Consider the following 26,500-nt stretch of genomic DNA (forward strand, 5'->3'; position numbering starts at 1 on the left):
CCTCCTCCTGTTCCTGTGTAACAGGCTCGTGGAGGGGGGGCTGAGGGGCAGTGACCGAAGCAGTGACAGACAGAGGGAGAGGGTGGGGGAGAGATAGAGGGGGAGGGGGGCCAGAGAGAGGGGGAGGGGGGGACAGAGAGAGAGGGAGGGGGGGACAGAGAGAGAGGGAGGGGGGGACAGAGGGAGAGGGAGTCAGAGGGAGATACACTCGCGTGTTGCTCCCTCAGTAATGAGGCTGGGGAGTGTCAGGCTGGATTGAGGGGCTGAGGGACGAGGGTTTCAGACCCACCACCCACCTACACCCAACTCCCCCCCACCCCACCACCACCGGAACAAACCCTCGCGGGTCAGGGATTCCCCCTTCCTCAGCCCAGCACGAGACGACGATCGGCCCCCTCATCCTTACTTTAAATCCAATCTTTAGGTCCTCGCACTCCTGCGAACAGCCACTCAGCTCCTTATTCAGGCACTCGTTGATGAAGCAGTTCAGCTCATCAGAGCCATCCTCACAGTCGTTGCTGTTGTCACACAGGAAGGTCTCGTTGACACAGATCCCATTGTTGCACAGGAAAAAGGAATCATTACACTTCTTGTCTGTAAAGCAAAGGCAAGGGTCACGTTACACAGGGACAGAGAGTAGGGGGCACGGAGGGGAGGAAGAGGGGTCTGAGGGGGGTATAGCGCAGAGTGGGGGGTGGGGGGGGGAGGAGAAACGAGCATCATCGACAGAGCCAGACCAAGAGCGAGGGCAGAGAGAGATCGGGAGCGAGGGCGGAGAGAGATCGGGAGCGAGGGCGGAGAGAGATCGGGAGCGAGGGCGGAGAGAGATCGGGAGCGAGGGCGGAGAGAGATCGGGAGCGAGGGCGGAGAGAGATCGGGAGCGAGGGCGGAGAGAGATCGGGAGCGAGGGCGGAGAGAGATCGGGAGCGAGGGCGGAGAGAGATCGGGAGCGAGGGCGGAGAGAGATCGGGAGCGAGGGCGGAGAGAGATCGGGAGCGAGGGCGGAGAGAGATCGGGAGCGAGGGCGGAGAGAGATCGGGAGCGAGGGCGGAGAGAGATCGGGAGCGAGGGCGGAGAGAGATCGGGAGCGAGGGCGGAGAGAGATCGGCAGCGAGGCGGAGAGAGATCGGCAGCGAGGGCGGAGAGAGATCGGGAGCGAGGGCGGAGAGAGATCGGCAGCGAGGGCGGAGAGAGATCGGGAGCGAGGGCGGAGAGAGATCGGGAGCGAGGGCGGAGAGAGATCGGGAGCGAGGGCGGAGAGAGATCGGGAGCGAGGGCGGAGAGAGATCGGGAGCGAGGGCGGAGAGAGATCGGGAGCGAGGGCGGAGAGAGATCGGGAGCGAGGGCGGAGAGAGAGATCGGGAGCGAGGGCGGAGAGAGATCGGGAGCGAGGGCGGAGAGAGATCGGCAGCGAGGCGGAGAGAGATCGGCAGCGAGGGCGGAGAGAGATCGGCAGCGAGGCGGAGAGAGATCGGGAGCGAGGGCGGAGAGAGATCGGCAGCGAGGCGGAGAGAGATCGGGAGCGAGGGCGGAGAGAGATCGGGAGCGAGGGCGGAGAGAGATCGGCAGCGAGGGCGGAGAGAGATCGGGAGCGAGGGCGGAGAGAGATCGGGAGCGAGGGCGGAGAGAGATCGGGAGCGAGGGCGGAGTGAGATCGGGAGCGAGGGCGGAGAGAGATCGGGAGCGAGGGCGGAGAGAGATCGGGAGCGAGGGCGGAGAGAGATCGGGAGCGAGGGCGGAGAGAGATCGGGAGCGAGGGCGGAGAGAGATCGGCAGCGAGGCGGAGAGAGATCGGCAGCGAGGCGGAGAGAGATCGGGAGCGAGGGCGGAGAGAGATCGGGAGCGAGGCGCAGAGAGATCGGGAGCGAGGCGGAGAGAGATCGGCAGCGAGGGCGGAGAGAGATCGGCAGCGAGGCGGAGAGAGATCGGCAGCGAGGCGGAGAGAGATCGGCAGCGAGGCGGAGAGAGATCGGCAGCGAGGCGGAGAGAGATCGGCAGCGAGGCGGAGAGAGATCGGCAGCGAGGCGGAGAGAGATCGGCAGCGAGGCGGAGAGAGATCGGCAGCGAGGCGGAGAGAGATCGGCAGCGAGGCGGAGAGAGATCGGCAGCGAGGCGGAGAGAGATCGGCAGCGAGGGCGGAGAGAGATCGGCAGCGAGGGCGGAGAGAGATCGGGAGCGAGGGCAGAGAGAGATCGGCAGCGAGGCGGAGAGAGATCGGGAGCGAGGCGGAGAGAGATCGGGAGCGAGGGCGGAGAGAGATCGGCAGCGAGGGCGGAGAGAGATCGGCAGCGAGGCGGAGAGAGATCGGGAGCGAGGGCGGAGAGAGATCGGCAGCGAGGGCGGAGAGAGATCGGGAGCGAGGGCGGAGAGAGATCGGGAGCGAGGGCGGAGAGAGATCGGCAGCGAGGCGGAGAGAGATCGGGAGCGAGGGCGGAGAGAGATCGGCAGCGAGGCGGAGAGAGATCGGGAGCGAGGCGGAGAGAGATCGGGAGCGAGGCGGAGAGAGATCGGGAGCGAGGGCGGAGAGAGATCGGGAGCGAGGGCGGAGAGAGATCGGGAGCGAGGGCGGAGAGAGATCGGGAGCGAGGGCGGAGAGAGATCGGGAGCGAGGCGGAGAGAGATCGGGAGCGAGGGCGGAGAGAGATCGGGAGCGAGGCGGAGAGAGATCGGGAGCGAGGCGGAGAGAGATCGGGAGCGAGGCGGAGAGAGATCGGGAGCGAGGGCGGAGAGAGATCGGCAGCGAGGGCGGAGAGAGATCGGCAGCGAGGCGGAGAGAGATCGGCAGCGAGGCGGAGAGAGGTCGGCAGCGAGGCGGAGAGAGGTCGGCAGCGAGGCGGAGAGAGGTCGGCAGCGAGGCGGAGAGAGATCGGCAGCGAGGCGGAGAGAGATCGGCAGCGAGGCGGAGAGAGATCGGCAGCGAGGCGGAGAGAGATCGGCAGCGAGGCGGAGAGAGATCGGCAGCGAGGCGGAGAGAGATCGGGAGCGAGGGCGGAGAGAGATCGGGAGCGAGGGCGGAGAGAGATCGGGAGCGAGGGCAGAGAGAGATCGGGAGCGAGGGCGGAGAGAGATCGGGAGCGAGGGCGGAGAGAGATCGGGAGCGAGGCGGAGAGAGATCGGGAGCGAGGGCGGAGAGAGATCGGGAGCGAGGGCGGAGAGAGATCGGGAGCGAGGGCGGAGAGAGATCGGGAGCGAGGGCGGAGAGAGATCGGGAGCGAGGCGGAGAGAGATCGGGAGCGAGGCGGAGAGAGATCGGGAGCGAGGCGGAGAGAGATCGGGAGCGAGGCGGAGAGAGATCGGGAGCGAGGCGGAGAGAGATCGGCAGCGAGGGCGGAGAGAGATCGGCAGCGAGGGCGGAGAGAGATCGGCAGCGAGGCGGAGAGAGATCGGCAGCGAGGCGGAGAGAGATCGGCAGCGAGGCGGAGAGAGATCGGCAGCGAGGCGGAGAGAGATCGGCAGCGAGGCGGAGAGAGATCGGCAGCGAGGCGGAGAGAGATCGGCAGCGAGGCGGAGAGAGATCGGCAGCGAGGCGGAGAGAGATCGGCAGCGAGGCGGAGAGAGATCGGCAGCGAGGCGGAGAGAGATCGGCAGCGAGGCGGAGAGAGGTCGGCAGCGAGGCGGAGAGAGGTCGGCAGCGAGGCGGAGAGAGGTCGGCAGCGAGGCGGAGAGAGATCGGCAGCGAGGCGGAGAGAGATCGGCAGCGAGGCGGAGAGAGATCGGCAGCGAGGCGGAGAGAGATCGGCAGCGAGGCGGAGAGAGATCGGCAGCGAGGCGGAGAGAGATCGGGAGCGAGGGCGGAGAGAGATCGGGAGCGAGGGCGGAGAGAGATCGGGAGCGAGGGCGGAGAGAGATCGGGAGCGAGGGCGGAGAGAGATCGGGAGCGAGGGCGGAGAGAGATCGGGAGCGAGGCGGAGAGAGATCGGGAGCGAGGGCGGAGAGAGATCGGGAGCGAGGGCGGAGAGAGATCGGGAGCGAGGGCGGAGAGAGATCGGGAGCGAGGGCGGAGATCGGGAGCGAGGCGGAGAGAGATCGGGAGCGAGGCGGAGAGAGATCGGGAGCGAGGCGGAGAGAGATCGGGAGCGAGGGCGGAGAGAGATCGGGAGCGAGGGCGGAGAGAGATCGGCAGCGAGGCGGAGAGAGATCGGCAGCGAGGCGGAGAGAGATCGGCAGCGAGGCGGAGAGAGATCGGCAGCGAGGCGGAGAGAGATCGGCAGCGAGGCGGAGAGAGATCGGCAGCGAGGCGGAGAGAGATCGGCAGCGAGGCGGAGAGAGATCGGCAGCGAGGCGGAGAGAGATCGGCAGCGAGGCGGAGAGAGATCGGCAGCGAGGCGGAGAGAGATCGGGAGCGAGGCGGAGAGAGATCGGGAGCGAGGCGGAGAGAGATCGGGAGCGAGGCGGAGAGAGATCGGGAGCGAGGCAGAGAGGCAGAGAGAGAGGAAAAGGAGAGACACGTTCACGAGGCTCGATCAGGGGTCACGGAGCAGGGGACAGGCAGTGATCTCGCTGCCAATAAAGACAATGAATCAAGAGCGTGCAATTCCACTGGGAATATTCCCTTTAAATAGTCGCAGAGCACTGCAGAGCTTGGATATTGTGTAAGAGACACACACACACACTCACACATACACACACACACAGACACAGAAACACACACAGAAACACACACAGACACACACACAGACACACACACAGACACACACACAGACACACACACACAGACACAAACACACACAGAAACACACACAGAAACACACACAGAAACACACACAGACACACACAGACACACACACAGACAAACACACAGACACAGAAACACACACACAAACACACACACAAACACACACAGAAACACACACAGAAACACACACAGAAACACACACAGAAACACACAGACACACACACAGACACACACACAGACACAGAAACACACAGAAACACACACAGAAACACACACAGAAACACACACAGACACACACACAGACACACACACAGACACACACACAGACACAGACAGACACACAGACACAGAAACACACACAGAAACACACACAGAAACACACACAGAAACACACACACACACACGGACACAGACAGACACACACAGACACACAGACACACAGACACAGACAGACACACAGACACAGACAGACACACAGACACAGACAGACACACACACAGACAGACACACACACAGACAGACACACACACAGACAGACACGCAGACACGCACGCAGACACGCGCACAGACGCGCACAGACGCGCGCACAGACAAGCGCACAGACAAGCGCACAGACAAGCGCACAGACACACACACAGACACACACACAGACACACACACAGACACACACAGACACACACACAGACACACACAGACACACACACACAGACACACACACACAGACACACACACACAGACACACACACACACAGACACACACACACACAGACACACACACACACAGACACACACACACACAGACACACACACACACACACTAAAACATTTTGACTCAGACTCATCAGGGCAGGTGCAAAACTCCCTAATTTCAGAGGGAGCTTTGAAATTTGCCATTCTTGTGTTTGTCCTGACTTGTTAATAAACACATACTTTCACGGGATGTGAGAGTCACTGGGCTGGGCCCAGTATTTATTACCCATCACTAATTGCCCCCTAAGAAGGTGGGGGGGGGTGGCGGTGGTTGTGGGGGGTGAGCCGCCTTCTTGAGCCGCTGCAGTCCCCATGTGGTGTAGGTACACCCACGGCGCTGTTAGGGAGGGAGTTCCAGGATTTTGTCCCATGTGGTGTAGGTACACCCACGCGCTGTTAGGGAGGGAGTTCCAGGATTTTGTCCCCGTGGTGTAGGTACACCCACGGCGCTGTTAGGGAGGGAGTTCCAGGATTTTGTCCGTGTGGTGTAGGTACACCCACGGCGCTGTTAGGGAGGGAGTTCCAGGATTTTGTCCGTGTGGTGTAGGTACACCCACGGCGCTGTTAGGGAGGGAGATCCAGGATTTTGACCCAGCGACAGTGAAGGAACGGTCGATATATTCCCAAGTCGGGATGGTGAGCGGCTGGGAGGGGAACTTGCAGGTGGTGGTGTTCCCCATGTGTCTGCTGCCCTCGTCCTTCTAGATGGTAGAGGTGGTGGGTTTGGGCGGTGCTGTCGAAGGAGCCCTTGGCGAGTTGCTGCAGTGCATCTTGTAGATGGTACACACACTGCTGCCCCTGTGTGTCGGTGGTGGTGGAGGGGTGCATCTTGTAGATGGTACACACGCTGCTGCCCACTGTCTGTGTATCCCGGCTCGCATGAGGGCTCTCTCCTCAGCCCAGGGATGTGGGCCATGTTCCAGCCATTCAGGAGCGAGGTGATGTTAAACAAAGCCAGAAACCGATCTGTCCGCTTTGGCAGGACGAATGAAAGAGAAGCAAATTATGGTGAGAGATCGCAGAGCTCGGAGGTGCAGAGGGATCTGGGTGTCCTAGTGCATGAATCACAAAAGGTTAGTAATGCAGGTACAGCAGGTAATTAGGGAAACTAATAGGATGTTAGTGTTTATTGGGAGGGGAGTTGATTACAGATGTGGGGAGGTTATACTTCAGTTGTACAGGGCACTGGTGAGACCACATCTGGAGCACTGTGTACAGCACTGGTCTCCTTATTTAAGGGAGGGTGTAAACGCGTTGGAAGCCGTTCAGAGAAGGTTTAACCAGACTGACGCCTGGAACGGGCGGGTTGTCTCATCAGGAAAGGTCGGACAGGCTGGGCTTGTATCCGCTGGAGTTTAGAAGAGTGAGAGGCGACTCGATCGAAACCTATAAGATCCTGAGGGGGGGTCTCAACAGGGTGGGTGCGAAGAGGAGGTTTCCTCTTCTGGGAGATTCTGGAACGATGGTGGGGGGTCACTGTTTAAAAATAAGGGGGTCGCCCATTGAGGACAGAGACGAGGAGAAATGTTTTCTCTCTCCGAGGGGGGTGCGGGTGAGTCTCTGGAACTCTCTTCCTCGAAAGGCGGTGGGAGCAGAGACTCTGAATGTTCTTAAGGCCGAGGTGGATGGATTCCTGATTGACCAGGTTGGGGGGGGGGGAAAATGTGGGGCTGAGCAGGCTCGAGGGGCCCACTCCTGGCTCGGACGATCCCCAGAAAAACGCTCCCCTGACCGGAAGCGGGAGGTGGACGTCCGTCTCCGGACGGCTCCGAGCCGAGGAGACCTCACCGCGCTTGCCGGAACGTCCATCTGGGTGACCGCCCGACCAAGTTAAGATGCAGGCTCGGACCGGCAAGAGGCCGGAGTTAGACCCCCCCCCAGCAAACCCTGCTCCCCCTCCCCCACCCCCCGCCCCCACCAACCCCGACACCGTCAGACCTGAAAGGAAACAGTCAATTTACACCGCGCGACACGGTGCGAGGCGTCCGAGCACCGGTCATTCAGCCGGCGCCACACTCACCGGAGCCGGTGCAGCGAGGGTTCCTGGGGGCTTCGTCCGACAGGTCATGGCAGTCGAACTCCCCGTCACACTCCCAGTGGTTGTTGATGAGGCAGCGGCCGTTAGCACAGCGGAATTCATTGGGACCACACGTCGGATACTCTGCAGAGGAGGAGGAGGAGGAGGAGGAGGAGGAGGAGGAGGAGAAGATCGAGGATTGGCACCGGCACCAAGTCAGTCGGAACCGTCGGAACGAGACTGCACAGGGACCATGTTCAGCCCATCGATAGGAGCTGTCACCCTCGCAGCCTCTGCCACACCCGTGACAGTCCCTACCACCCCCTCGCTGTAACCTCCTCCAGTCCCTACAACCCTCCCTATCTCTGTAACCTCCTCCAGCCCCTACACCCCTCCCTATCTCTGTAACCTCCTCCAGCCACTACACCCCTCCCTATCTCTGTAACCTCCTCCAGCCCCTACACCCCTCCCTATCTCTGTAACCTCCTCCAGCCACTACACCCCTCCCTATCTCTGTAACCTCCTCCAGCCCCTACAACCCTCCCTATCTCTGTAATCTCCTCCAGCCCCTACAACCCTCCCTATCTCTGTAACCTCCTCCAGCCCCTACAACCCTCCCTATCTCTGTAACCTCCTACAGCCCCTACAACCCTCCCTATCTCTGTAACCTCCTACAGCCCCTACAACCCTCCCTATCTCTGTAACCTCCTCCAGCCCCTACAACCCTCCCTATCTTTGTAACCTCCTCCAGCCCCCTACACTCCTCCCTATCTCTGTAACCTCCTCCAGCCCCCTACACCCATCCCTATCTCTGTAACATCCTCCAGCCCCCTACACCCCTCCCTATCTCTGTAACCTCCTCCAGTCCCTACACCCCTCCTTATCTCTGTAACCTCCTCCAGCCCCCTACACTCCTCCCTATCTCTGTAACCTCCTCCAGCCCCCTACACCCATCCCTATCTCTGTAACATCCTCCAGCCCCCTACACCCCTCCCTATCTCTGTAACCTCCTCCAGTCCCTACACCCCTCCTTATCTCTGTAACCTCCTCCAGCCCCTACACCCCTCCCTATATCTGTAACCTCCTCCAGCCCCAACACCCCTCCCTATCTCTGTAACCTCCTCCAGTCCCTACAACCCTCCCTATCTCTGTAACCTCCTCCAGCCACTACAACCCTCCCTATCTCTGTAACCTCCTCCAGCCCCTACAACCCTCCCTATCCCTGTAACCTCCTCCAGCCCCTACAACCCTCCCTATCGCTGTAACCTCCTCCTGCCCCTACAACCCTCCCTATCTCTTTAACCTCCCGCCCCGATTCCCATCGCCCCACCATCGGCAGCCGTGCCTTCAGCTGCCTGGGGCCCCGAGCTCTGGAATTCCCTCCCTAACCCTCTCTGCCTCCCTCTCTCCCCTTTGCTCCATCTCCCTCTCCCTAGGGATGAGAGGACTTCAGTTGATGTGGAGGGACTGGGATTGTTCACCTTAGAACAGAGAAGGTTAAGGGAGGGGCCGGGAGAGATTGAATCAAGGCGTTCAAAATCACGAAGGGAGGGGTTTTGGGTAGAGTAGAGAGGGAGGGTCTGTTTGGATTGGAGAAGCTGGGATTGTTCTCCTTAGAGCAGAGAAGATTAAGGGAGTGGGGGAGAGATTGAATTGAGATGTTCAAAATTATGAAGGGAGGGGTTTTGGGTAGAGTAGAGAGGGAGGGACTGTTTGGACTGGAGAAGCTGGGATTGTTCTCCTTAGAGCAGAGAAGGTTAAGGGAGGGGGGGAGAGATTGAATCGAGACGTTCAAGATCACGAAGGGGGTTTTGGGTAGAGTAGAGAGGGAGGGACTGTTTGGACTGGAGAAGCTGGGATTGTTCTCCTTAGAGCAGAGAAGGTTAAGGGGGAAGGGGGGGGGGAGATTGAATTGAGACGTTCAAGATCACGAAGGGGGTTTTGGATGGGGTAGAGAGGGAGGGACTGTTTGGACTGGAGAAGCTGGGATTGTTCTCCTTAGAGCAGAGAAGGTTAAGGGTGGGGGGGAGATTGAATCGAGACGTTCAAGATCACGAAGGGGGTTTTGGGTAGAGTAGAGAGGGAGGGACTGTTTGGACTGAAGAAGCTGGGATTGTTCTCCTTAGAGCAGAGAAGGTTAAGGGTGGTTGGTGGGGGGGGGGTGGAGATTGCATCGAGGCGTTCAAAATTACGAAAGGAGGGCATTTGGGTAGAGTAGAGAGGGAGGGACCGTTTCCAGTGGTGGGAGGGTCGGTAACCAGAGGGGGACACAGATTGAAGAGAATCGGTAACAGAACCAGAGGGTGGGGGGGTTGGGGGGGGAGATGAGGAGAATTATTGTTTATAAACACAGCGAGTTGTTGTGATCTGGAAGGCGCTGCCTGAAAGGGCGGTGGAAGCAGATTCAATAGGAACTTTCCAAAGGTGGTGGGGTGGGGTGGGGTGGGGGAGGAATCGGATAAATACTCGAAGGGGAAAAATTTGCAGGTGCACGGGCTGAGAGGGTGGGGGGGGGGGGGGTGCGCGGAGATTGGGGGCTAATTGGATAGACCTGTCAAGGAGCCAGGCACGTGCCCCCCTCCCACTCCCACCCCCCGGCCCCTCGCGCTAACGTTTTGACAGACTGACTCACCGCACTCGACTGACTCGTCCGAACCGTCTCCGCAGTCATTGTCGTGGTCACACACGAAATGCTTTGGTATGCAGTGCCTATTCTGGCACATGAATTCCCCATCGTTGCAGGTATTGTTGTAGACTGGAAGGGAGAGAGAGAGAGAGAGCGAAATGGAAGACTCGCAAGGGGGCGCGGCGAGCGACTTCAGGTAGGGAAGCGGGCGGCAGACGGACGGATCAGGAGCAGGAGGCAGGCCATTCTGCCCCTCGATCCTGCTGCCCCCCCCCCCACCCCCCCCACCAAATTCAATAAGATCAGGGCTAATCCGATTGTGGCCTTAACCCCGCTTTCCTGCCTATTCCCCACCGCCAACCCCCCCCACCATAACCCTCGACTCCCTCGTCGATCAGAAACCCGTCTCACTCGGCCTCAGGTATATTCACTGACCCGGCTTCCGCTGCTCTCTGTGGGGGGCGGGGGGGGGGAGAGAATTCCACAGACTGACCACCCTCTGAGGGAGGAAATTCCTCCTCGTCTCCGTCTTCAATGGGAGACCCCTTATTCTGAAACTGTGCCCCCCTCCCCCCTCGTTCTAGATTCCCCCACGAGTTGGGGGGAGGGGAAACACCCTCTCAGCATCCACCCTGTCAAGTCCCCCACCCCCCTCCTCTCAGAATCTGATCTGTTTCAATAAGATCACCTCTCGTTCTTCTAAACTTCCAACAGGTCCAGGGCCCAACCTGCTCAACCTTTCCCCATGAGACAAACCCCGCTTCGTCCCATGGATCAGCCGAGTGAACTTTCTCCGAACGGCCCCCGATGCCAGTACGTCCCCCCCTCCCTTAAGTAAGGAGACCGGAACTGTCCACAGGGCTCCGGGTGTGGTCTCACCAACACCCTGTACAGCTGGAGCAAGACTCCCCCACTCTATACTCCATCCCCCCTCCTTGGAATAAAGGCTGACACTCCATTGACCTTCCTAACACTCGCTGCAGCTGGGTACCAACTTTTCCCGATTCATGCATCAGGACGCCCAGATCCCTCTGCTCCCCGAGGGTCCTGCGAACCTCAATCACGGCCCACCCACCTCGCCGTCGGCGGGGGAGACTGCCCTGCGTGAATCACGACAGGGGGCCCATCTCCCGACAATAGGTGGGGGGGTCAGGGGGTGGGGGGGGGGCTAGGTTTTTACCCGCGGCACTCACCGCAGCCGGCAGCCACGCTCTCGTCGGCTCCGTCGGGGCAATCCTTGTCGCCGTCACAGGTCCAGGCCTTTGGCACGCACATGTGGGACCCTGGGCACTTCATCAAGCCGGGCGCGCAGGTCACCGAGGCTGCAAGGAAAGAAAAATTCCAATCACTCTGGCGTCACCCTCGGCCCCTCGAGCCACCGGCCATGGGATGTGGGGGGGTCGCTGGGCTGGGCCCAGCATTTATTGCCCATCCCTAATTGCCCCCTTGAGGAGGTGGGGGGTCAGCCGCCTTCTTGAGCCGCTGCAGGCCCCGTGTGGTGTAGGTACACCCATGGTGCTGTTAGGGAGGGAGTTCCAGGATTTCGTGCGGTGTAGGTACACCCACAGCGCTGTTAGGGAGGGAGTTCCAGGATTTTGTCCGTGTGGTGTAGGTACACCCACAGCGCTGTTAGGGAGGGAGTTCCAGGATTTCGTGCCGTGCGGTGTAGGTACACCCACGGCGCTGTTAGGGAGGGAGTTCCAGGATTTCGTGCCGTGCGGTGTAGGAACAACCACGGCGCTGTTAGGGAGGGAGTTCCAGGATTTTGTCCGTGTGGTGTAGGTACACCACAGTGCTGTTAGGGAGGGAGTTCCAGGATTTCGTGCCGTGCGGTGTAGGAACAACCACGCGCTGTTAGGGAGGGAGTTCCAGGATTTTGTCCGTGTGGTGTAGGTACACCCACAGCGCTGTTAGGGAGGGAGTTCCAGGATTTCGTGCCGTGCGGTGTAGGTACACCCATGGCGCTGTTAGGGAGGGAGTTCCAGGATTTCGTGCCATGTGGTGTAGGTACACCCACAGCGCTGTTAGGGAGGGAGTTCCAGGATTTCGTGCCGTTCGGTGTAGGTACACCCACGGTGCTGTTAGGGAGGGAGTTCCAGGATTTCGTCCCGTGTGGTGTAGGTACACCCACAGCGCTGTTAGGGAGGGAGTTCCAGGATTTTGTCCGTGTGGTGTAGGTACACCCACAGCACTGTTAGGGAGGGAGTTCCACGATTTTGTCCCGTGCGGTGTAGGTACACCCACGGTGCTGTTAGGGAGGGAGTTCCAGGATTTTGTCCCGTGTGGTGTAGGTACACCCACAGCACTGTTAGGGAGGGAGTTCCACGATTTTGTCCCGTGTGGTGTAGGTACACCCATGGCGATGTTAGGGAGGGAGTTCCAGGATTTTGTCCCGTGTGGTGTAGGTACACCCACGGTGCTGTTAGGGAGGGAGTTCCAGGATTTTGTCCCTGTGGTGTAGGTACACCCACGGCCCTGTTAGGGAGGGAGTTCCAGGATTTTGTCCGCGTGGTGTAGGTACACCCACGGCGCTGTTAGGGAGGGAGTTCCAGGATTTTGTCCGTGTGGTGTAGGTACACCCACGGCGCTGTTAAGGAGGGAGTTCCAGGATTTTGTCCCTGTGGTGTAGGTACACCCACGGCGCTGTTAGGGAGGGAGTTCCAGGATTTTGTCCCGTGTGGTGTAGGTACAAACACGGTGCTGTTAGGGAGGGAGTTCCAGGATTTTGTCCGTGTGGTGTAGGTACACCCACGGCGCTGTTAGGGAGGGAGTTCCAGGATTTTGTCCGTGTGGTGTAGGTACACCCACGGCGCTGTTAGGGAGGGAGTTCCAGGATTTTGTCCCTTGTGGTGTAGGTACACCCACAGCGCTGTTAGGGAGGGTGTTCCAGGATTTTGTCCCGTGTGTGGTGTAGGTACACCCACGGCGCTGTTAGGGAGGGAGTTCCAGGATTTTGTCCGTGTGGTGTAGGTACACCCACGGCGCTGTTAGGGAGGGAGTTCCAGGATTTTGACCCGGCAACAGTGAAGGAACGGCTGATATATTCCCAAGTCGGGATGGTTAGTGGCTGGGAGGGGAACTTGCAGGTGCTGGTGTTCCCCATGCGTCTGCTGCCCTCGTCCTTCTAGATGGTAGAGGTGGTGGGTTTGGGCGGCGCTGTCGAAGGAGCCTTGGCGAGTTGCTGCAGTGCATCTTGTAGATGGTACACACACTGCTGCCCATGTGCGTCGGTGGTGGTGGTGGAGGGAGTGAAGGTTTGTGGATGGGGTGCCCCATCGAGCGAGGCTGCTTTGTCCTGGACGGTGTCGAGCTTCTCGAGTGTTGTGGGAGCCGCACTCATCCAGGCGAGTGGGGAGTGTCCCATCCCACTCCTGACTTGTGTCTTGTAGATGGTGGACAGGCTTTGGGGGGGGGAGTCAGGAGGTGAGTGACTCTCCGCAGGATTCCCAGCCTCTGACCTGCTCTTGTAGCCACAGTGTTTATATGGCTGGTCCCAGTTGAGTTTCTGGTCAATGGTAACCCCCAGGATGTTGATAGTGGGGGGGATTCAGTGATGGTGATGCCATTGAACGTCAAGGAGGGGGGCGATGGTTGGATTCTCTTTTGTTGAGAAACGGTCATCGCCTGGCACTTGTGTGCGGCGCGAACGTTCTGTTTTCACAACGTTGGAAGAAGTGTCAGCATTCTCCCCCCCTCCCACTCTGACGTTGGGGGGTACTGTGGTGGGGGGTGGGGGGTGGGGGGGCGGCGAGGGGAGCCTCTGGGTCCGAGCTACACCGACGAGCTACCCACCCCCCCCAGCTCTGGCCTGGGCAGGAAGGACTCACCGCACCGGATGTCCTCGTCTGAACCATCCCCGCAGTCGTCGGCCCCATCGCACACCCAGCGGTCGGTGATGCACCGGTGGTTGTTGCACTCAAACTCCGAGTAGCTGCAAAACTTAACTGGGGAAAGGAAGGAGCAAACAGTCACGACCAGACACAACCGGAGGCATTCCCCACCCCCCCCCCACCCCCCCCCAACAACGCCCCATACACAACGCTGCTCAGAATTGACCACGCGGCCCAACTCTTCCTCGTTCGGAGAAGGTTCGCTCGCCTGATCCCTGGGACGAAGGGGGGGTTTGTCTCACGGGGAAAGGTTGAGCAGGTTGGGCCCTGGACCCCGTTGGGAGTTTGGAAGAACGAGAGGTGATCTTATTGAAACAGGTCAGATTCTGAGGGGGTGGGGGGCTTGACAGGGTGGATGCTGAGAGGGTGTTTCCCCCCACTTGTGGGGGGAATCTAGAACGAGGTGGGGAGGAGGGGGGCACAGTTTCAGAATAAGGGGTCTCCCATTGAAGACGGAGACGAGGAGGAATTTCTTCCCTCAGAGGGTGGTCAGTCTGTGGAATTCTCTCCCCCACCCCACAGAGAGCAGCGGAGGCCGGGTCAGTGAATATATTCGAGGCCGAGTTAGATGGGTTTCTGATCGACGAGGGCGATCGAGGGTTATGGGGGTGGGGGGAAAGACAGGCAGGAAAGCGGAGTTGGGGCCACAATCAGATCGGCCGCGATCTTATTGAATGGGGGGGGGGGGGGGTGGAAACAGGCTCGAGGGGCAGAGTGGCCTCCTCCTGCTCCTAACTGGTATCATCTTATCATCATTGAAAGGGATGAGGGAAAGCTCATCCTCAGAGAGGGTTTGAAAGGGTCGATGCTGAAAGGCTTTTTCTGCAACCCCTCCCCGCCCCACCCCACCCCCCCACCCTCCCTCCCCCAAGTGGAGAGTCAGGAAGTCGGGGTGGGTCGGTGGCTGGGTGACAGTCTCAGGATAAGGGGTTGGCCCGTTTTGGACGATCATGTATTTGTGGGGGGGTAAGTGCGCTCAGTTTTGCGCACCGTACCTCAGGAGGGATAGATCAGCCCTGGACGGGGGAGGGGTGGAGGTGGTGCGTGTTGAGGGGGGGCAGCACACGTTCCCCAGAACGCTCCCCGAGGGGGGGTTAAACTCCGAGGACGAAGACCAAGGGTCCATTTAAAATACAGAGGTGTAATTTGAATGGGGGCAACTTATGATGAGACAGTGGCGTAGAGTTCCTGTGTAACAGGCTCGAGGAGGAGGGGCTGAATGGCCTCCTCCTGTTCCTGTGTAACAGGCTCGAGGAGGAGGGGCTGAATGGCCTCCCCCTGCCCCTGTGTAACAGGCTCGAGGAGGGAGGAGGGGGCTGAATGGCCTCCTCCTGTTCCTGTGTAACAGGCTCAAGGAGGAGGGGCTGAATGGCCTCCTCCTGTTCCTGTGTAACAGGCTCAAGGAGGAGGGGCTGAATGGCCTCCCCCTGCCCCTGTGTAACAGGCTCGAGGAGGGAGGAGGGGGCTGAATGGCCTCCTCCTGTTCCTGTGTAACAGGCTCGAGGAGGGAGAGGGGCTGAATGGGCTCCCCCTGCCCCTGTGTAACAGGCTCGAGGAGGGAGGAGGGGGCTGAATGGCCTCCTCCTGTTCCTGTGTAACAGGCTCAAGGAGGAGGGGCTGAATGGCCTCCTCCTGTTCCTGTGTAACAGGCTCGAGGAGGGAGAGGGGCTGAATGGCCTCCTCCTGTTCCTGTGTAACAGGCTCGAGGAGGGAGAGGGGCTGAATGGGCTCCCACACGACACGAGGGGGGTAACTAGGCGTGCAGCAGAACTCACAACAATGGCTTTCGTCCTCCCCCTTCTCACAGTCATGTTCCATATCGCAGACCCAGGTCGCAGGGATACAGCGACCACTCTGACAAGCGAAATAATTGACGTTACACTTGGACTTCCTCAGATCTGGAGAAAGAGTAATGGCACAGGGTTACTAGCTCAGCATCAGTGTCCAGGCTATCGTTCACCACCAACCCCTCAGCCCCACAGTTAATCACACAAAGTCCTGACCCCGAGCCACAACAGGAGATATCGGGGGCAGGACAGCTAAAGAGAGAGGCGGAGGGGAGAGAGTGGGGGGACAGCAATGGAAGAGTGGAGGGAGGGAGAGAGATGGAGGCACAGAGACAGAGCCAGGGACAGAGGGAGGGAGAGAGGGAGGGAGGGAGAGAGAGAGAGACGGAGGGAGGGAGAGAGAGAGAGAGAGACGGAGGGAGGGAGAGAGAGAGAGACGGAGGGAGGGAGAGAGAGAGAGAGAGAGAGACGGAGGGAGGGAGAGAGAGAGAGAGAGAGAGACGGAGGGAGGGAGAGAGAGAGAGAGAGAGAGACGGAGGGAGGGAGAGAGAGAGAGAGACGGAGGGAGGGAGAGAGAGAGAGAGACGGAGGGAGGGAGAGAGAGAGAGAGAGACGGAGGGAGGGAGAGAGAGAGAGAGACGGAGGGAGGGAGAGAGAGAGAGAGACGGAGGGAGGGAGAGAGAGAGAGACGGAGGGAGGGAGAGAGAGAGAGACGGAGGGAGGGAGAGAGAGAGACGGAGGGAGGGAGAGAGAGAGACGGAGGGAGGGAGAGAGAGAGAGAGACGGAGGGAGGGAGAGAGAGAGAGAGACGGAGGGAGGGAGAGAGAGAGAGAGAAGGAGGGAGGGAGAGAGAGAGAGACGGAGGGAGGGAGAGAGAGAGAGAGACGGAGGGAGGGAGAGAGAGAGAGAGATGGAGGGAGGGAGAGAGAGAGAGAGACGGAGGGAGGGAGAGAGAGAGAGAGACGGAGGGAGGGAGAGAGAGAGAGACGGAGGGAGGGAGGGAGAGAGAGACGGAGGGAGGGAGAGAGAGAGAGAGAGAGACGGAGGGAGGGAGAGAGAGAGAGAGAGACGGAGGGAGGGAGAGAGAGAGACGGAGGGAGGGAGAGAGAGAGACGGAGGGAGGGAGAGAGAGAGAGAGGGAGGGAGAGAGAGAGAGAGAGACGGAGGGAGGGAGAGAGCGAGAGAGATGGAGGGAGGGAGAGAGCGAGAGAGACGGAGGGAGGGAGAGAGAGAGAGAGACGGAGGGAGGGAGAGAGAGAGAGAGACGGAGGGAGGGAGAGAGAGAGAGAGACGGAGGGAGGGAGAGAGAGAGACGGAGGGAGGGAGAGAGAGAGAGAGACGGAGGGAGGGAGAGAGAGAGAGACGGAGGGAGGGAGAGAGAGAGAGACGGAGGGATGGAGAGAGAGAGAGACGGAGGGAGGGAGAGAGAGAGAGAGACGGAGGGAGGGAGAGAGAGAGAGAGACGGAGGGAGGGAGAGAGAGAGAGACGGAGGGAGGGAGAGAGGGAGAGAGAGACGGAGGGAGGGAGAGAGGGAGAGAGAGATGGAGGGAGGGAGAGAGAGAGAGAGAGATGGAGGGAGGGAGAGAGAGAGAGAGAGATGGAGGGAGGGAGAGAGAGAGAGACGGAGGGAGGGAGAGAGAGAGACGGAGTGAGGGAGAGAGAGAGACGGAGTGAGGGAGAGTCGGAGGGAGGGAGAGAGAGACGGAGGGAGGGAGAGAGAGAGACGGAGGGAGGGAGAGAGAGAGACGGAGGGAGGGAGAGAGAGAGACGGAGGGAGGGAGAGAGAGAGAGACGGAGGGAGGGAGAGAGAGAGAGATGGAGGGAGGGAGAGAGAGAGAGAGACGGAGGGAGGGAGAGAGAGAGAGACGGAGGGAGGGAGGGAGAGAGAGACGGAGGGAGGGAGAGAGAGAGAGAGAGAGACTGAGGGAGGGAGAGAGAGAGAGAGAGACGGAGGGAGGGAGAGAGAGAGACGGAGGGAGGGAGAGAGAGAGACGGAGGGAGGGAGAGAGAGAGAGAGGGAGGGAGAGAGAGAGAGAGAGACGGAGGGAGGGAGAGAGCGAGAGAGATGGAGGGAGGGAGAGAGCGAGAGAGACGGAGGGAGGGAGAGAGAGAGAGAGACGGAGGGAGGGAGAGAGAGAGAGAGACGGAGGGAGGGAGAGAGAGAGAGAGACGGAGGGAGGGAGAGAGAGAGAGAGACGGAGGGAGGGAGAGAGAGAGAGAGACGGAGGGAGGGAGAGAGAGAGAGACGGAGGGAGGGAGAGAGAGAGAGACGGAGGGATGGAGAGAGAGAGAGACGGAGGGAGGGAGAGAGAGAGAGAGACGGAGGGAGGGAGAGAGAGAGAGAGACGGAGGGAGGGAGAGAGAGAGAGACGGAGGGAGGGAGAGAGGGAGAGAGAGACGGAGGGAGGGAGAGAGGGAGAGAGAGATGGAGGGAGGGAGAGAGGGAGAGAGAGACGGAGGGAGGGAGAGAGGGAGAGAGAGATGGAGGGAGGGAGAGAGAGAGAGAGAGATGGAGGGAGGGAGAGAGAGAGAGAGAGATGGAGGGAGGGAGAGAGAGAGAGACGGAGGGAGGGAGAGAGAGAGACGGAGGGAGGGAGAGAGAGAGACGGAGTGAGGGAGAGTCGGAGGGAGGGAGAGAGAGACGGAGGGAGGGAGAGAGAGAGACGGAGGGAGGGAGAGAGAGAGACGGAGGGAGGGAGAGAGAGAGACGGAGGGAGGGAGAGAGAGAGACGGAGGGAGGGAGAGAGAGAGACGGAGGGAGGGAGAGAGAGAGACGGAGGGAGGGAGAGAGAGAGACGGAGGGAGGGAGAGAGAGAGACGGAGGGAGGGAGAGAGAGAGACGGAGGGAGGGAGAGAGAGAGACGGAGGGAGGGAGAGAGAGACGGAGGGAGGGAGAGAGAGACGGAGGGAGGGAGAGAGAGACGGAGGGAGGGAGAGAGAGAGACGGAGGGAGGGAGAGAGAGAGACGGAGGGAGGGAGAGAGAGAGACGGAGGGAGGGAGAGAGAGAGAGACGGAGGGAGGGAGAGAGAGAGAGAGAGACGGAGGGAGGGAGAGAGAGAGAGAGACGGAGGGAGGGAGAGAGCGAGAGAGACGGAGGGAGGGAGAGAGAGAGACGGAGGGAGGGAGAGAGAGAGAGACGGAGGGAGGGAGAGAGAGAGACGGAGGGAGGGAGAGAGAGAGACGGAGGGAGGGAGAGAGAGAGACGGAGGGAGAGAGAGAGACGGAGGGAGGGAGAGAGAGACGGAGGGAGGGAGAGAGAGACGGAGGGAGGGAGAGAGAGACGGAGGGAGGGAGAGAGAGAGACGGAGGGAGGGAGAGAGAGAGACGGAGGGAGGGAGAGAGAGAGACGGAGGGAGGGAGAGAGAGAGACGGAGGGAGGGAGAGAGAGAGACGGAGAGAGGGAGAGAGAGAGACGGAGGAGGGAGGGAGAGAGAGAGACGGAGGAGGGAGGGAGAGAGAGAGACGGAGGAGGGAGGGAGAGAGAGACGGAGGAGGGAGGGAGAGAGAGAGACGGAGGAGGGAGGGAGAGAGAGAGACGGAGGAGGGAGGGAGAGAGAGAGACGGAGGGAGGGAGAGAGAGAGACGGAGGGAGGGAGAGAGAGAGACGGAGGGAGGGAGAGAGAGAGACGGAGGGAGGGAGAGAGAGAGACGGAGGGAGGGAGAGAGAGAGACGGAGGGAGGGAGAGAGAGAGACGGAGGGAGGGAGAGAGAGAGACGGAGGGAGGGAGAGAGAGAGACGGAGGGAGGGAGAGAGAGAGAGACGGAGGGAGGGAGAGAGAGAGACGGAGGGAGGGAGAGAGAGAGACGGAGGGAGGGAGAGAGAGAGACGGAGGGAGGGAGAGAGAGAGACGGAGGGAGGGAGAGAGAGAGACGGGCGGAGGGAGAGAGAGAGACGGAGGGAGGGAGAGAGAGAGACGGAGGGAGGGAGAGAGAGAGACGGAGGGAGAGAGAGAGAGACGGAGGGAGAGAGAGAGACGGAGGGAGAGAGAGAGACGGAGGGAGGGAGAGAGAGAGAGAGACGGAGGGAGGGAGAGAGAGAGAGAGACGGAGGGAGGGAGAGAGAGAGAGAGACGGAGGGAGGGAGAGAGAGAGAGAGACGGAGGGAGGGAGAGAGAGAGAGAGAGACGGAGGGAGGGAGAGGGAGAGAGAGACGGAGGGAGGGAGAGAGAGAGACGGAGGGAGGGAGAGAGAGAGAGAGATGGAGGGAGGGAGAGAGAGAGAGAGACGGAGGGAGGGAGAGAGAGAGAGAGACGGAGGGAGGGAGAGAGAGAGACGGAGGGAGGGAGAGAGAGAGAGACGGAGGGAGGGAGAGAGAGAGAGACGGAGGGAGGGAGAGAGAGAGAGACGGAGGGAGGGAGAGAGGGAGAGAGAGACGGAGGGAGGGAGAGAGGGAGAGAGAGACGGAGGGAGGGAGAGAGAGAGAGAGATGGAGGGAGGGAGAGAGAGAGACGGAGGGAGGGAGAGAGAGAGACGGAGGGAGGGAGAGAGAGACGGAGGGAGGGAGAGAGAGAGACGGAGGGAGGGAGAGAGAGAGACGGAGGGAGGGAGAGAGAGAGAGACGGAGGGAGGGAGAGAGAGAGACGGAGGGAGGGAGAGAGAGAGAGAGAGACGGAGGGAGAGAGAGAGACGGAGGGAGGGAGAGAGAGAGACGGAGGGAGGGAGAGAGAGAGACGGAGGGAGGGAGAGAGAGAGAGAGATGGAGGGAGGGAGAGAGAGAGATGGAGGGAGGGAGAGAGAGAGAGACGGAGGGAGGGAGAGAGAGAGAGAGTCGGAGGGAGGGAGAGAGAGAGAGACGGAGGGAGGGAGAGAGAGAGACGGAGGGAGGGAGAGAGAGAGAGACGGAGGGAGGGAGAGAGAGGGAGACGGAGGGAGGGAGAGAGGGAGAGAGAGACGGAGGGAGGGAGAGAGGGAGAGAGAGAGAGAGACGGAGGGAGGGAGAGAGAGAGACGGAGGGAGGGAGAGAGAGAGACGGAGGGAGGGAGAGAGAGACGGAGGGAGGGAGAGAGAGAGACGGAGGGAGGGAGAGAGAGAGACGGAGGGAGGGAGAGAGAGAGACGGAGGGAGGGAGAGAGAGAGACGGAGGGAGGGAGAGAGAGAGACGGAGGGAGGGAGAGAGAGAGACGGAGAGAGGGAGAGAGAGAGATGGAGGGAGGGAGAGAGATGGAGGGAGGGAGAGAGAGAGACGGAGGGAGGGAGAGAGAGAGACGGAGGGAGGGAGAGAGAGAGATGGAGGGAGAGAGAGAGAGAGAGACGGAGGGAGGGAGAGAGAGAGAGAATGAGGGTGGGAGAGAGAGAGAGACGGAGGGAGGGAGAGAGACGGAGGGAGGGAGAGAGAGAGACGGAGGGAGGGAGAGAGAGAGACGGAGGGAGGGAGAGAGAGAGACGGAGGGAGGGAGAGAGAGAGACGGAGGGAGGGAGAGAGAGAGACGGAAGGAGGGAGAGAGAGAGACGGAGGGAGGGAGAGAGACGGAGGGAGGGAGAGAGAGAGAGAGAAAGAGACCGGGAGAGAGAGAGAGAAAGACAGAAAGACAGAGAGAGAGAGTGACCGGGAGAGAGAGAGAGAAAGACAGAGAGAGACCGAGAGAGACAGCTTCCTGAAGAGTTATATGGGCTTGAAACATTAACTCTACTTCTCTCTACACCGATGCTGTCAGACCTGCTGAGTTTGTCCAGCATTTTCCGTTTTTATTTCAGGTTTCCAGCAGCCACAGGATTTAGCTTTCACCTTGGTGAGGTTACAGAGGTGGGGAGGGGTGTAGAGGCTGGAGGAGGTTACAGAGATAGGGAGGGGTGTAGGACCTGGAGGAGGTTACAGAGATAGGGAGGGTTGTAGGACCTGGAGGAGGTTAGAGAGATAGGAAGGGGTGTAGGGGCTGGAGGAGGTTACAGAGATAGGGAGGGGTGTAGGGGCTGGAGGAGGTTACAGAGATAGGAAGGCTTGTAGGGGCTGGAGGAGGTTACAGAGATAGGGAGGGGTGTAGGGGCTGGAGGAGGTTACAGAGATAGGGAGGGGTGTAGGACCTGGAGGAGGTTACAGAGATAGGGAGGGTTGTAGGACCTGGAGGAGGTTAGAGAGATAGGGAGGGTTGTAGAGTCTGGAGGTCGTTACAGGGCTGACAGCGCGGTGCTCCCTCAGCGGTGACCCTCCGACAGCGCGGGGCTCCCTCAGCACTGACCCTCCGACAGCGCAGGGCTCCCTCAGCACTGACCCTCCGACAGCGCAGGGCTCCCTCAGCACTGACCCTCCGACAGCGCGGCTCTCCCTCAGCACTGACCCTTCGACAGCGCGGCGCTCCCTCAACACTGACCCTCCCACAGTGCGGCGCTCCCTCAGCACTGACCCTCCGACAGTGCGGCGCTCTCTCAGAACTGACCCTCCGACAGTGCGGCGCTCCCTCAGCACTGACCCTCCGACAGTGCGGCGCTCCCTCAGCACTGACCCTCCGACAGTGCGGCACTCCCTCAGCACTGACCCTCCCACAGTGCGGCGCTCCCTCAGCACTGACCCTCCGACAGTGCGGCGCTCCCTCAGCACTGACCCTCCGACAGTGCGGCGCTCCCTCAGCACTGACCCTCCGACAGTGCGGCGCTCCCTCAGCACTGACCCTCCGACAGTGCGGCGCTCCCTCAGCACTGACCCTCCGACAGTGCGGCGCTCCCTCAGCACTGACCCTCCCACAGTGCAGCACTCCCTCAGCACTGACCCTCCCACAGTGCGGCGCTCCCTCGGCACTGACCCTCCGACAGGCGGGATACACAGTACATGACTGTGGATCTCACTATCTTGTTTTAGGCTTTAGCTACAGTCTTCAAGATTTTTCATGGACATTGCAACCAATTAGAAAGGTGAAAGGGAACCTTTGTTTGCTTTGGAATTATGAACCCACTTTCAGCTTTGTATGAAGTGCCACCAGGCAGTGAACTAACGTGACCCCCAAACCAAGTAGAATCCGTGATTCGAATATGCGAACCAAAGAGAGGAGGCTTTGTTTGGAATCTCTGGCCCGGATTCAGGAGCAGTTCCAGGCGGCGAGATAACAAGTGTGCTGTTGCATTGCGATGTCCCTTAACCCTCGTCACCATTATGAAGCTGATTCCATCTTCGGAGGCAGTGGTCCTCGCGCTGATCTCCACCGCCAGTCTCCACAAGTCCGAGAGCAGAAACGCCGCACAGGAACAGGCCATTCGGCCCATCTGCTCTGTGCCGGTCTTACTGCTCTCCACATGAGCCCCCTCCAGCGCCACCCCACATCATCTCACCCCCTGCTACTCCTGTCCCCCTCGTGTGTTTATCCAGCTTCCCCCCCCCAACACCGTCAATACATCGACGCTATTTCCCTCAACCACTGCCCCGCGGGAACGAGTCCCACATTCTCCCCGCGGGAGCGAGTCCCTCATTCTCCCCGCTCCCCGCGGGAGCCAGTCCCACGTCCTCCCCGCGGGAGCCAGTCCCACGTTCTCCCCGCGGGAGCCAGTCCCACGTTCTCCCCGCGGGAGCCAGTCCCACGTTCTCCCCGCGGGAGCCAGTCCCACGTTCTCCCCGCGGGAGCCAGTCCCACGTTCTCCCCGCGGGAGCCAGTCCCACGTTCTCCCCGCGGGAGCCAGTCCCACGTTCTCCCCGCGGGAGCCAGTCCCACGTTCTCCCCGCGGGAGCCAGTCCCACGTTCTCCCCGCGGGAGCCAGTCCCACGTTCTCCCCGCGGGAGCCAGTCCCACGTTCTCCCCGCGGGAGCCAGTCCCACGTTCTCCCCGCGGGAGCCAGTCCCACGTTCTCCCCGCGGGAGCCAGTCCCACGTTCTCCCCGCGGGAGCCAGTCCCACGTTCTCCCCGCGGGAGCCAGTCCCACGTTCTCCCCGCGGGAGCCAGTCCCACGTTCTCCCCGCGGGAGCCAGTCCCACGTTCTCCCCGCGGGAGCCAGTCCCACGTTCTCCCCGCGGGAGCCAGTCCCACGTTCTCCCCGCGGGAGCCAGTCCCACGTTCTCCCCGCGGGAGCCAGTCCCACGTTCTCCCCGCGGGAGCCAGTCCCACGTTCTCCCCGCGGGAGCCAGTCCCACGTTCTCCCCGCGGGAGCCAGTCCCACGTTCTCCCCGCGGGAGCCAGTCCCACGTTCTCCCCGCGGGAGCCAGTCCCACGTTCTCCCCGCGGGAGCCAGTCCCACGTTCTCCCCGCGGGAGCCAGTCCCACGTTCTCCCCGCGGGAGCCAGTCCCACGTTCTCCCCGCGGGAGCCAGTCCCACGTTCTCCCCGCGGGAGCCAGTCCCACGTTCTCCCCGCGGGAGCCAGTCCCACGTTCTCCCCGCGGGAGCCAGTCCCACGTTCTCCCCGCGGGAGCCAGTCCCACGTTCTCCCCGCGGGAGCCAGTCCCACGTTCTCCCCGCGGGAGCCAGTCCCACGTTCTCCCCGCGGGAGCCAGTCCCACGTTCTCCCCGCGGGAGCCAGTCCCACGTTCTCCCCGCGGGAGCCAGTCCCACGTTCTCCCCGCGGGAGCCAGTCCCACGTTCTCCCCGCGGGAGCCAGTCCCACGTTCTCCCCCGCGGGAGCGAGTCCCACGTTCTCCCCGCGGGAACGAGTCCCACGTTCTCCCCCGCGGGAGCGAGTCCCACGTTCTCCCCCGCGGGAGCGAGTCCCACGTTCTCCCCCGCGGGAGCCAGTCCCACGTTCTCCCCGCGGGAGCCAGTCCCACGTTCTCCCCGCGGGAGCCAGTCCCACGTTCTCCCCGCGGGAGCCAGTCCCACGTTCTCCCCCGCAGGAGCGAGTCCCACGTTCTCCCCGCGGGAGCGAGTCCCACATTCTCCCCGCGGGAGCGAGTCCCACATTCTCCCCGCGGGAGCGAGTCCCACATTCTCCCCCGCGGGAGCGAGTCCCACATTCTCCCCCGCGGGAGCGAGTCCCACATTCTCCCCGCGGGAGCGAGTCCCACATTCTCCCCCGCGGGACCCAGTCCCACATTCTCCCCGCGGGAGCGAGTCCCACATTCTCCCCGCGGGAGCGAGTCCCACGTTCTCCCCGCGGGAGCGAGTCCCACGTTCTCCCCGCGGGAGCGAGTCCCACGTTCTCCCCGCGGGAGCGAGTCCCACGTTCTCCCCGCGGGAGCGAGTCCCACGTTCTCCCCGCGGGAGCGAGTCCCACGTTCTCCCCGCGGGAGCGAGTCCCACATTCTCCCCGCGGGAGCGAGCCCCACGTTCTCCCCGCGGGAGTGAGTCCCACATTCTCCCCGCGGGAGCGAGTCCCACGTTCTCCCCGCGGGAGCGAGTCCCGCGTTCTCCCCGCGGGAGCGAGTCCCGCGTCCTCCCCGCGGGAGCCAGTTCCACGTTCTCCCCGCGGGAGCCAGTCCCACATTCTCCCCGCGGGAGCGAGTCCCACATTCTCACCACGCCCTAGGTAAAGAGGTTTCTCCTGAACTCCCCTGATTGGATTTATTAGTGACTGTTTTATATTGATGGCTCCCTAGCTCTGGTCTCCCTCACCCCCCCACAAGTCGAAACATCTTCTGCCTATCGTCTACCCTATCGAGACCCCTTCATAGTTTTAAAGTCCTCCATCAGGTCACCCCCTCAGCCTTCTCTTTTCTAGAGAAATGAGCTCCAGCCTGTCAAATCCTTCCTGATAGTTATAACCTCTCCGTTCATTCCGTAAAATCTGGTTTGCACCTTCTCCAATGCATCTATGTCCTTTCACAATATGGAAACCAGAACTGTGCACAGTGCTCCGAATGTGGTCTAACCCAGGGATACGGAGACCGGAACTGTGCACAGTGCTCCGAGTGTGGTCTAACCCAGGGATACGGAGACCGGAACTGTGCACAGTGCTCCGAGTGTGGTCTAACCCAGGGATACAGAGACCGGAACTGTGCACAGTGCTCCAAGTGTGGTCTAACCCAGGGATACGGAGACCAGAACTGTGCACAGTGCTCCGAGTGTGGTCTAACCCAGGGATACGGAGACCGGAACTGTGCACAGTGCTCCAAGTGTGGTCTAACCCAGGGTTACAGAGACCAGAACTGTGCACAGTGCTCCAAGTGTGGTCTAACCCAGGGATACGGAGACCGGAACTGTGCACAGTGCTCCGAGTGTGGTCTAACCCAGGGATACGGAGACCAGAACAGTGCACAGTGCTCCAAGTGTGGTCTAACCTAGGGATACGGAGACCGGAACTGTGCACAGTGCTCCAAGTGTCGTCTAACCAAGGGATACAGGGAATGGAACTGTGCACAGTGCTCCCAGTGTGGTCTAACCCAGGGATACGGAGACCGGAACTGTGCACAGCGCTCCGAGAGTGGTCTAACCCAGGGATACAGAGACCGGAACTGTGCACAGTGCTCCAAGTGTGGTCTAACCCAGGGATACGGAGACCGGAACTGTGCACAGTGCTCCAAGTGTGGTCTAATCCTGGGATAGGGAGACCGGAACTGTGCACAGTGCTCCCAGTGTGGTCTAACCCAGGGATACAGGGACCAGAACTGTGCACAGTGCCCCAAGTGTGGTCTAATCCTGGGATAGGGAGACCGGAACTGTGCACAGTGCTCCCAGTGTGGTCTAACCTAGGGATACTGGGACCGGAACTGTGCACAGTGCTCCCAGTGTGGTCTAACCCAGGGATACGGAGACCGGAACTGTGCACAGTTCTCCGAGTGTGGTCTAACCCAGGGATACGGAGACCGGAACTGGAATTCTGTTACAAGTCACAAGTAAGCTGTCAGCGTTAACACGGGTTAATGGTGATCTCCACTGGTCGTGGAATGAACTAACTCGACGC

The 26,500-nt window shown here is 60.8% G+C and overlaps 1 protein-coding gene across 1 annotated transcript in view; it reads right to left on the minus strand.

The window, feature by feature from the left end:
• LOC121273234 (low-density lipoprotein receptor-related protein 1-like) overlaps positions 1–26,500 on the minus strand; it is a 428,870-nt gene that overhangs the window by 82,842 nt on the left and 319,528 nt on the right. Inside the window, exons 51-56 of the mRNA XM_041180254.1 lie at positions 15,734–15,856; positions 13,896–14,012; positions 11,262–11,390; positions 10,075–10,197; positions 7,446–7,586; positions 407–594 (exon numbers count right to left, since the gene is read on the minus strand). Of these exons, the coding sequence (XP_041036188.1) occupies positions 407–594; positions 7,446–7,586; positions 10,075–10,197; positions 11,262–11,390; positions 13,896–14,012; positions 15,734–15,856 (821 nt within the window). The remainder of the gene's footprint in view (positions 1–406; positions 595–7,445; positions 7,587–10,074; positions 10,198–11,261; positions 11,391–13,895; positions 14,013–15,733; positions 15,857–26,500) is intronic.

Source organism: Carcharodon carcharias, chromosome X, assembly GCF_017639515.1.
Source record: "Carcharodon carcharias isolate sCarCar2 chromosome X, sCarCar2.pri, whole genome shotgun sequence".
Taxonomy (NCBI): domain Eukaryota; kingdom Metazoa; phylum Chordata; class Chondrichthyes; order Lamniformes; family Lamnidae; genus Carcharodon; species Carcharodon carcharias.